The sequence below is a fragment of the Parus major genome, chromosome 26 (assembly GCF_001522545.3).
Source record: "Parus major isolate Abel chromosome 26, Parus_major1.1, whole genome shotgun sequence".
NCBI lineage: Eukaryota > Metazoa > Chordata > Aves > Passeriformes > Paridae > Parus > Parus major.
The window spans coordinates 5,943,180-5,953,737 of record NC_031795.1 but is presented as its reverse complement, the minus strand read 5'-3'; the positions used below and the strand labels follow the sequence as shown (position 1 = coordinate 5,953,737).

Here is a 10,558-nt window from a genome sequence, read left to right as displayed (position 1 = left end):
GAGGGGGTTCCGGGGGTCTCCAGGACAGCCCTGGGCACTCGGGCCGGGCAGGACCGGGGGGCGGCCTGGGGCACCTCAATGGCAGAAAGGTCCCGAGCTCCGAGGGAACATCCAGCGAGGGACAGACAGACACGGGCAGTGCTCAGGGACACGCTGTCCCCTTCCCGGGCTCCACATCCACCCTGCTGCATTCCCCAGGCAGATGTTTGCCCTGCTAACAGCCCTGGACAAAGGAAATGTTATCCTGCCATCAGCCTGCGCCTCTCCCCAGCCATTTCCTGCACACAAAAGCCTGGATAATGATTGAGCCCCTGCCCTTTGCCTTTCACTGCCGTTATCACCGCTTTTACATCAGAGTGCTCCGGGATTCCAAAGTCTCCTGGATCAAAGGTCATTTGTTCATCCAGCCCCATCCAGGCTCAGACAGAACATTACAGCTCCACTCTGGCCCGGCTGGGGAGCCCAGGAGCTGCTGGGGCAGCGCTGATTCAACAGCAGCACCTGGGCTCCTCTGGAGAGCCCTGGAATACCCCAGCTTTGGCCAGAATAATAGGAAATACACATATTTCACATACACATATTTCACATCTACATCCATCACCCTGCAGATGACCAAAAAACCTCTGTGACCACAAGGGAATGAGGTCCTGGTGAGCCGGGAGTGAGGGAATTCATATCCCTGGGATTGCACAAAGGACCAGATAACTCTGTGCTGATGGAGAAGCCAAGGCCTGTGAAAGCACAGGCACATCCTGAACTTCATCTGAGAGCCAGAGGGGAGACAAAGGCCAGGAGAGGCACTTCAAGAGCTGATAGTTCAATTGTCCAGAGCAATGAGATACCAAAATCACAAAGAATAAAACCCCAGCTGCTCCCATTTGCTATGGAAATCCATTGCTGCTGGTTTCCAGGGAAGCAAAGATGTCTGAGCTCCTGCATTGCCAGCATTTGCATCACCTGTCTGGGGAGGAGTGGAGAGGAACTGGCAGTCAGAAGAGAGCTATGCAAAGCTGGAGGACACGGTCTGCACTTCATAAAGGAGCAGCAATTTTGGATGTGTCATTTCCAACTGGGCAAGCCTGTTCATCACCAAAACCTCTGTGGCAGTTGCTAATGCTCAGCATCTCTCAAAAACCACCCGTCCCCACATCATGAGCTGGCTTCTGAAATGGAAAGCATCCCCAGCATGCTGCCAGTCTGCAGAGATGGTTGGGAAGATCGTTCCTGGTGTTTGCTGGGTGTAGCCAGCCCAGAAAACCTCCCACTGATTCAGAGCAGGCTCTGGGTGCTGTGCCAGGAACCTGCATTTCCAGTTTGTGGTACCTGAATCAGACTTGTGCCTGCTGAGGATCCCGTGGGGGGAAGCTTTCACTGTAACCACCAGGAATTACTTTTCATCCCTGGAACAGTCAGATGTGCCCAGTGAAGGGAGCCTGCCTGTCCCCATGGGCCCCAGCTCCCCGGGCTCTCAGGAGCACCCCCTGCCCAGCCATTAAATGACCAAGATTTGAGGCTGCCCGTTACAAAAGCCACCCCAAAATACAACTGCTGAGCAACCTGGGGTCTGAGAGGCCAAGAATTTCTCTGAATATGAAGGGCTGCCCCCAATCTCCTTGTTTTTGAGCTAGGGCAGCGTGGTGGTTTTCTGAAGGGATTTATTCCCCTGGGATGCCAAAGCTCTCCTGCACCTGGGGGAGCCAGGGGGACGTAGGGAGACCTCTCCTGCAGTCCCTGCTGGGATTAGGGCCGTGTGGGCCAGCCCAGGGCCGTGTGGGGCCAGCCCAGGGCCGTGTGGGCCAGCCCAGGGCCGTGTGGGNGGGCCAGCCCAGGGCCGTGTGGGGCCAGCCCAGGGCCGTGTGGGCCAGCCCAGGGCCGTGTGGGCCAGCCCAGGGCTGGGGGAAGGAGGCTGCTCCAGGTGCAGCAGTGCAGGAGCTGCGGGGCAGGGCGGGTGCATCCTCCTGACTCACCGGAGCTGCTCCCCGTGGGTGGGGGGAAAGGGTTAAGGCAGGAGCTGCAGAACCGCCCGGTGCAGGTGTGTACCTGGTGCAGGTATGTGCGTGGCAGCAGAAGAGTCTGTGCCAGATCAAATGATCATCAAACCTCACCAAAGGAGCGCAAACTTCCAATGCAGACTGATCCTTCAAAGTGCTTTCCTACTAATTCCTTCAGTCAAAGCTGGTACTGTCAGAGGGGAGGCCCAGCTTTGTGAGGGACCCTGACAAGGGAAGAAGAGCCCCAGGGCCAGCTGTGCCTCTGTGGGCAGCAGCAGCAGGGCCTGGGTGCCCTCAGGATTTGTCCTGGAGACATTCCTGCTGTCAGTGCCTCTACCACACACTCTTCCATTAGCAGAGATCACCTCCTTGTCAAGACCAAAGGATTTAATCATTTTCCTGTCTTCACTGAGCTCCTGAGCTGTGGGTATCACTTCAGCTTAGCTATGGGCATCTCCAGATGCCAGCCACAAGCAAGCGTGGCTTCTGGAGTTACAGCCACCTCCAGACCCTCTGCTCTGGCTGTTTTGGCCCTTGCTGCTGCTGCTGGAGCACTGGTAGCTCTGCAGGGAATGGTTTTTTCATAGAGATTGAAAAGAATCATCCCCTGCACACCCAGAGCATCACCTGATTCCTCTGCTGCAGCAGGACTGGGGTCACACTGCTGGCTCCAGCAGCACACCTGATCCTGGGACAGATCCTGCCAGCAGCAGTGAGATAAACGGCAGTGCAAGCCTGGTCTGTCCTCTCCGTGCTCAGCAATTATTCTTTAATTGAGAATGTGAGTGTGACGGTGCTCACGCCTCTCCCCCGAGTGCCTCATCCGTGGCCCAGGCCAGCCCAGAGCTCAGAGCCAGCCCCTCGGAGCCAGGGTCACTGCAGGGTGGTTCTGCTGTCCCTGGGGCTGGGGACACCAGCTCCAGCCCAGCAGGGACTCGGGCACTCACCAGGGGCAGGAACGTCAGCAGCGGCCGCACCCTCGGCCGCGGTTTCAGCGTTGCTGTGCCAGAGTCTGTCACCGTCCCGAAGCGATTGTCACCGTAATACACCTGGATCACGTCACCTGAGGGGAGAGCACACTGTTAGCACTGAGCTTGGGCACTGCCAAAACACCGGGGACGTTCAAAGAGAGCAGTGGAGAACTTGCTGCATCAGCTGCCAGGAGTGGGCAAAGCCCAGCAGATCCTGAGGAAATCCTGGGAAGTGACTGGAAACCAGGGAGAGAAAGGTCCTGTGTGTGCAGGACAGGCACTCACAGCCCTGTCACACACCTGCAGAGCACAGAGAGCCGTCCCTCAGCTCTGCAGGATGGAACTGAAGCAGCTCAGAGGGAGCAGGATGCAATTCTGGCTGATGTGAGCAGCTGGAATTGAGGGGGAGGCAGCAGCAGAGCTGACCAGGAGGAGGGACAGCTCCTGCCCTGCCGAGCACTGTCAGAGCACTGACATCCAAACCAGAGGGAATTCCAGCTGCTTCCCAACACTTCCACACTCCAGGCTGCTCTGGGTGACCTCCCACAAAGCACTGCCGTGGATGGAGGGAGACACCAGGGCAGGAAGTCTCAGGGCCCTGGTGTGACAAGCAGGAGGAGCCAGCAGGAATTCCTGGTTCCCAGCCTTGTGCTTTCACCTTGAACCACACCTCTTGCGCCGGTTTATTTCTGACAGTGAATAAAGCTCATAAAATTAATTTAATTACATTCTTTGTGTCTGATTAGCAGCATGAATTAACAAGCAGAAATACTGAAGCATGTAAACCCCACCTTGGCTGGAAGGAGATACACAAATAACTCGTAGCCAAGGAGACCGACATTAAAGAAAATCTGAGGGTTTGAGGAAGGAGGGGGAAGCAAGAAAATGGCTGTGATTGAAGGGAAGGCTGCAGGAGAGCTCCCAACAACACTTTGGTGGTGGGGAAGGGAGGAGGAGAAGAAGGATGGGCAGAAATCAGGAGGAAGCTCTGAAGGAAATAGCTTTACACCAAGTCTAATGAAAAAAGAGGAGGGCAGATGTCTCTGTGTGCGTCCCACAGAAGGAAAGCACTTGCATGGACACCTGGAATGAAGAACTGAGCACACCAGGGGCAGGGCATGAGGCAGCACAGCCTCTGCTGAGGGACTGCAGGCAGATGAATTCCACACAACCTTCAAACACACCACAGAGTCCAGACACACATCAGCCCTTCCCTTCTCCCACCCACGACCTCCCCCAGCAGCATCTGCCCTGCTCTCCCTGCCCTTCCAGGCAATCCCTTCCCTCACTTCCCAAACTTCTCCCACTACAAGCAATTCTCTACACAAAGGACATTTTCTCCAGCTTTCAAATCACCAGTCAGCCTGTGCTTCAGCCAGCCTGGTCCAACCAAGACTTCACCACTTCCTTGCCTGGGAGGGGCCCAAGCACTCAGGAGGAGCTGCTGGAGACCCAGGGAGGACAGAAGTGCCAGCAAATTGCCTGGAAGTGTTCAAGGCCAGGCTGGATGGGACTTGGAGCAGCCTGACCCAGCGGAAGGTGTCCCTGCCCATGGCAGGGAGTGGAATGAGATGAGTTTTAAGGTCCCTTCCCACCCAAACCACTCTGTGATTCTGTGATGATTAATTTTGTGGGTGACCCCGCGTTCAGTGAGTAAGGAGCAGGAATTAAGGCTAAGGCAACAGGAGAGTTTGGACTCAGACAGCCTGAGCAGCGACAGAGTAGTTCTGAGACTTGAAATGATGAGTTTTATATTTAACAAGTCACTAGGTAAACCCAGTGAGAAACTGGATTAAAGATCACAAGGACTTTGATCCTAGATTACTAAGCATCGCTACCCTGAATGCTTTAATTAAAGTAAAATGAAGTGCTTGTAGTTGTGTTTTCTTTGCTAGATAAACAGGACTTGCCTGCTGGGAGCCCATCACCAGCAAGACCTGAGCTCTGCCAGCCTCGTTTCCTGGAAGGAGGGATCAGGAAATGCACCCTTGGAAGCTGTGGGAAGCAGCTGGCTCCAAGCACTGGCCTTGCTTCGGCCACTTTTTGACATTCAGCCTGTCCTGGAGACATTTGTGTTTGCTCAGCCATGGGAAATCAAATAAACAATTTGCCACTCATGTAATGGAACTTCTTCCTTGCCGGGGGTTGCATCACCTGGAGGAGGCGCAGCAGGTTTGAGCCGGGGTATCCACAGCTCCCGGGAGGAGGAGGAGGAGGAGGTGGCATCAGTCACTACATTCAGGAATCTCTGAGTCAGGGACATGCAAAGCTACACCCATTCCACATTGCTTAACTTGTGTTTACTCTGTGTGAGAAACCAAGGTGGGGATCAGCAGGAGCAGTGGACTCCTCCTGGCAAGAGCTGTGCAAGAAATGTCCCAGAAACAGGGCTGGGGCTGCCCGGGGCAGGAGGGGGCTGTGTGCGGGGCCAGCCACAGCAGAGCTGTTCCTCGGGCTGCTGTCCTGCTGTCCTGCTGTCCTTCTGTCCCTCGGGCTGCTGTCCCTGCTGTCCTGCTGTCCTGCTGTCCCTGCTGTCCTGCTGTCCCTGCTGTCCCTCAGACTGCTGTCCTGCTGTCCTGCTGTCCCTGCTGTCCCTGCTGTCCCTGCTGTCCTGCTGTCCCTGCTGTCCCTCAGACTGCTGTCCTGCTGTCCCTGCTGTCCCTCAGACTGCTGTTCTGCTGTCCCTTGGGCCGCTGTCCTGCTGTCCCTTGGGCTGCTGTCCTGCCATCCTTCAGGCCACTGTCCTGCTGTCCCTCGGGCTGCTGTCCTGCTGTCCCTTGTGCCACTGTCCCCTCCTCACCCCGCTCTCTCAGCTGCAGTGTCTGTCACACCTGCCCTGCCACTGCCCCCTCCACAAACCAAACTCAGGGCAGAAATGCCAGGAGGATGCTGAGGAGCATCCACCAGCTGTTCCTTAGGCTCGGCTTTCAGGATTCCCGTCCTTTGCAGTGTGACCCACACCTGAGCAGAAAGTTTTGTACTGCCACTGCAGAACTGCAGCCACGGAAATCTGGCTTGTAATAAGCAGACACAGCAACTTCTTTTTTTTTTTTTTTAATCCAAACCACATCAGAGAGAAGCTTGAATCCTCCTCAGATTTACGACAGTTAGAAATCAGCAATTTTCCTTCTAGGTTGCAGAGTTGCATGAAACTCCCTGTCACATTTTAATTTTATCTTGGTTTCAGCAGCTTGGCCTTTGGGGTGTAACCACCTCGCTGTTGCTTTCACAGACAATACTTCACCCTGCACAGCTCAGCAGGCAGCACTTCCATTTTTTTTCATCTTGGAAGAGTTTGTTGGGCTCGAACAGCCACCAAACTTCATCCACAAAGTGCTATCGTCTATCTACCTGGCTCCATTACTATTAATTTGGCTCCCTCCTACATGAGCCTCCAGGGCACCGTATTGCAATTAAAACCACAAAGAAACACAAATTAATCCCGAGGAATATGCAACCCTCAGCTCCCTCCTCGCTCGCAGCCCTGCGAGAAACAGGTTTATGAGTAAATAACTCAAACCTGGGAAGGCTCAGATCAAACATGGCGTGGGAAAGCGATAAAACAGATTCACAGCCACTCGTCAGCCTCTTTTAGCCAAGTTTAACTCTCCCAGAGCCGGCCCAGCCGAGGTGCGGAGCCGGCTCCGGGAGCCGCGCCGCCCATCCCGGGGTGTCCGAGCGCTCCCGGAGCTCCCCCGGGGCAGCAGCGGAGCCGCCGCCGCCCCCCTCCGCTCCCCCCGGGGCCACTGACCGGTGCCACCCGCGCTGTCCGAGGTCACCTCCTGCGTGAAGATCCAGGGCGGGTTGGTGGCGAACAGGGACGCGGCGCTGGGGCTGGAGTGGCGCTTGCCGAAGAGGCGGCTGAAGGTGCCCTGCACCGAGTGCGGCTGGTGCTTCTTCATGCTGGCCGAGCCGGGCCGGGCATCCCGCACCGCCGGCACCGACAGGCTCCGGAGGGGCGGGGACGGCCCCACCCCCGGCCCGCCCTCGCCAGGTGTCCCCGAGCCCTGGCCAGGTGTCCCCGAGCCCTGGCCAGGTGTCCCCGAGCCCTCGCCAGGTGTCCCCGAGCCCTGGCCAGGTGTCCCCGAGCCCTGGCCAGGTGTCCCCGAGCCCGCAGCGGGGCCAGCCGGAGGGACAGAGGCACCGGGCGAGCTGAGCTGACACTCGGGGCCGTCCCAGAGCGGCTGCGGGCCCTGCACAGACACCCCCAAACCCCACCCTGTGCCTGCCGCCTCCCCCTTGAGCTCTGCAGAGCCCTGCCCAGAGCCCGGGGTGAGGAACCTCTCGCTAACATCCAGCCCCAACCCTCCAGGCTTTGCCCTTCCTCTCGCTTCTGTTTCTCTGTCCCTTCCCCTCCTGCCTGCCCGGCTTCCCTGGCACGGCCGCTGACACCGGGGGGCTCGGAGGGTCTGGATGCTTTCACTAAAAAACCTTCAAGGTGATGCGACTTGACCCCAAACCATTTCTAGTTTCAGGCACGAAAGCAAATTTCTAGCACTGATAACGATTTTTTGTGTCATGCAAGTAAAAATTGAGAGTTAATCAGTAACGCTGGCTGCTAAAAAATGCAGGGAATCCTAGAGAACTTTAAACCCAAAGTAGCTGTCAAAACAATTACTCTGAAACACAGTTTCCAACTTCAGCTTAAGATCTTACACCTTTCTGTCTCTACCAAGTTTTGAGAGTCAAAACAATACGGATTTGTTTTTTTCAGTGATAAATATCACTTAATCGCTTTGAAATCACACTTTCCTTGTGAAAAACATCTTCTTATTTTGCTTTAAAGAACAAATTAAAACAACACATTAAATCCCCTGTGAAGAATGAAGAATGAGCACTGTTATGATATTCCAAAAGGGAAGTCTAATCATAGCACGGATTATGAGGCAGCACTTCAATAAAGCGAATTATGAATGGGAAATTGGGAAGGAAAATGAGAATCAAAACGTTAGAATTCAATTCCGTGGCTGCAGTAGAGGAGCTCTGCTAATCCCAAGCGTTTTCTGGGGGATTTCAGCTGCAGGGCAGTGCTGGGATGCCTCTCCCAGCCCTGCTCTGGAGCCAGGCTGCGGCTGCAGGGGCGGCTCCGTGCCCTGCACGAGGCTGCAATTAGTGGGACTGTCCTGACAGTTATCTAAAGTGCTGTTTGTGGGATGGAAAGGCTGCACACACACACAGACACACAGACAGACACACAGACAGACACACACCCTGGAGAAGGGATGGTCCTCCCTGCATTTCTGCTGCTCTGGAGCCACTCACCCCCAGCTTTGCTCTGGAGATGCTCCCACCGTGACTGGAGCCTCAGCCTGGGGGTCTGGGAATATTCCCTGTTCAGATTTCCACAGCCTGGGGGTCTGGGAATATTCCCTGTTCAGATTTCCACAGTCTGGGGGTCTGGGAATATTCCCTGTTCGGATTTCCCTCGGTGCTGGGGCTGTGTTTGGGGCTGTCCTGCTGCAGGCTGCTGTCCACCACAGCCATGCTCTGCAGGCTGCAATCTGCATTCCAGCACTTCAGAAACTCTAAATCCTGTCTCACCTCCCGGCCCTGCAGCCAGCTGGGCTCATTCCACCTCCTTCTTTATTCACAAAGCTCATATTTATAGGAAGGCACTGCCTTTAACCTAATTGATCAGCAATACGTTGAAAATTGGCTATTGTAAATGCCTACCAAATTTTCTCTCTCTAGATATGTTTACATTTTTCCTTTGTGGGTTCTCATGGGACAAATCCTATTGCTTACACAGGTGCTTTTGTTTTTCACCCTCAGAGTAGATTGTTGTGTTAAATGAACTTCTCATTCTCAAAATAGCTTCCCATGGGAACTCACAAATCGCTTGTTAGCTGCATTTAGAAGAATTTTAGCAATTTTAGCAGAGAGAGGCCTGATTTCATAAGGCCTTTTTTTTTTTTTATAATCATTCTACCTGTCTACAGCACAGGATCAGTTCAAAGAGGTTGGAAAAGACCTCTGAAATCACCAAGTCTGACCTGTGGCATTTAAAGAAAATTCCCTGGCACCTCTCAAAGCAGAAATCAGGTGGAATGGAGAACCCAAAGACAAAGGACACAGTATCTGTCTACAAGCCAGCAAGACAAAAGTGCTCAGTGATATCCACAGCCCCTGAGTGAACAAATGGAGCAGGACACACAGAGAGGCAGACATGGAAAAAGGGAAGGAGAAGAGGAACTATTTTAAGAAGTGAAGCCAATAAAATCCCGTGGAATGAGAGAGCCTGGGCTCGTGCACAAAGGTGTCCCACAAAAATCTCACTGCAGCAAGGAGACTTCAAAGGGGCTGTGGGAGCAGAAGGGGTGATTCAGCTCCCTGCCACTGCTCTGGGCAGCTCCTGAGCCCCGGGGCTGGGGCTGCCACAGCCCGGCCCTGCCACCCCACCACCCCTGCTCCTGCCTCGCCCTGGGTGGTGAGCCCAGGAAAACATCACCCGTGCAACATGAAGGGATTCTGAGGTGAATTTATTATCCCACTCAACACAAGCTGCTAAGCACTTCTGCCAAGGCTCCTGTGCACATTCCCATTTGTTTGTTGCAGATGAAAGATGTTTGTTCTTTACCTTGCACCTCCCAGCCAGGCACAGAGCTCCCCTCGGAGGGGCAGGGAAAGCTCAGGAGCAGCACGAGGAGCAGCCTGGGTGTGCTGCTGGCCACGGAGGCTTCTGAGCACTGCAGGCTCCAGAGACACAGGAAAGCTGCCGAGCTGGGTGGCTGGGCTGTATTTTTAAGGAAGGACAACTCACTCCTGAGTGATTGAGGCCACACAGTGAAAGGGACTGGTGGGCTGGGCTGGGCACAAAGCTCAGGAAAGCACTTGGAAGATCTCCAGCAGATTTTATGGCATAGAAAGGGCCATGTGAACACTGCTGTGATGTAACACATCGCAGTGTGAGGCTGCCTTTGATCCCAGTTCGGGTAAACACCCCAGAACAATCTGCTTTTGCATTAGGGTGAGGAGCTGCACCCACAGATGTGGACGGTTCCTGCTGCACTCACAGGTCTGAGAAGGGTTTGTGCAGTGAGGGCAGCTCTGGCCAGACCTGGAGGAGGGAGGGATGGGAGGAGAAACCCCCAGGAGTGGCTGCAGAACAGCAAACAGCTCCCAGGGACAGGGAGACAGGGAACCAGCTCGTGCCCAGGGGACAGGGGCCCAGCAGAGGATGCACAGGGGTTCCAGGGCTGTAAATCCTGCACTGCTCCGTGCCCTGGTGACACCCAGCACCCCGGTGATGCCCTGTGGTCACAGAGACCCCCGGGGTCACAATGGCCCCGGTACCTCCGACATCCAGCCCTGCCCACGGCCCCAGTGCTGTCTCCTCCTCCACCCCAGACAGCGCCGCACTCCAGGGCCCCATCACCGGGAATCCCTCCCAGGTGGGTGTGCCGGGCTCTGGGCTGGGCAGGGGGGACACTGTCTCACCCTGTCCCCTTCGGGCTGCACATCCTTGCCCCGAGGTGACGGCCTGGCAAGGTCCCAGTGGTGTCAGAGACGTTTCATCCCATCCCTGCTGCACAAATCCCGCTGCTGCTGACAGCTGCCCTGGGCTTGTGGTGCCGAGAGCTCAGAGCAGAGCACGGC

At 55.3% G+C, this 10,558-nt stretch overlaps 1 protein-coding gene across 1 annotated transcript in view; it reads right to left on the bottom strand.

The window, feature by feature from the left end:
* C26H6orf132 (chromosome 26 C6orf132 homolog) overlaps window positions 1–7,156 on the bottom strand; it is a 15,026-nt gene extending 7,870 nt beyond the window's left edge. Inside the window, exons 1-2 of the mRNA XM_015650549.3 lie at window positions 6,714–7,156; window positions 2,939–3,054 (exon numbers count right to left, since the gene is read on the bottom strand). Coding sequence (XP_015506035.1) covers window positions 2,939–3,054; window positions 6,714–6,864 — 267 coding nt within the window. The 5' untranslated portion in view covers window positions 6,865–7,156. The remainder of the gene's footprint in view (window positions 1–2,938; window positions 3,055–6,713) is intronic.
* Window positions 7,157–10,558: the final 3,402 nt, after the last annotated feature.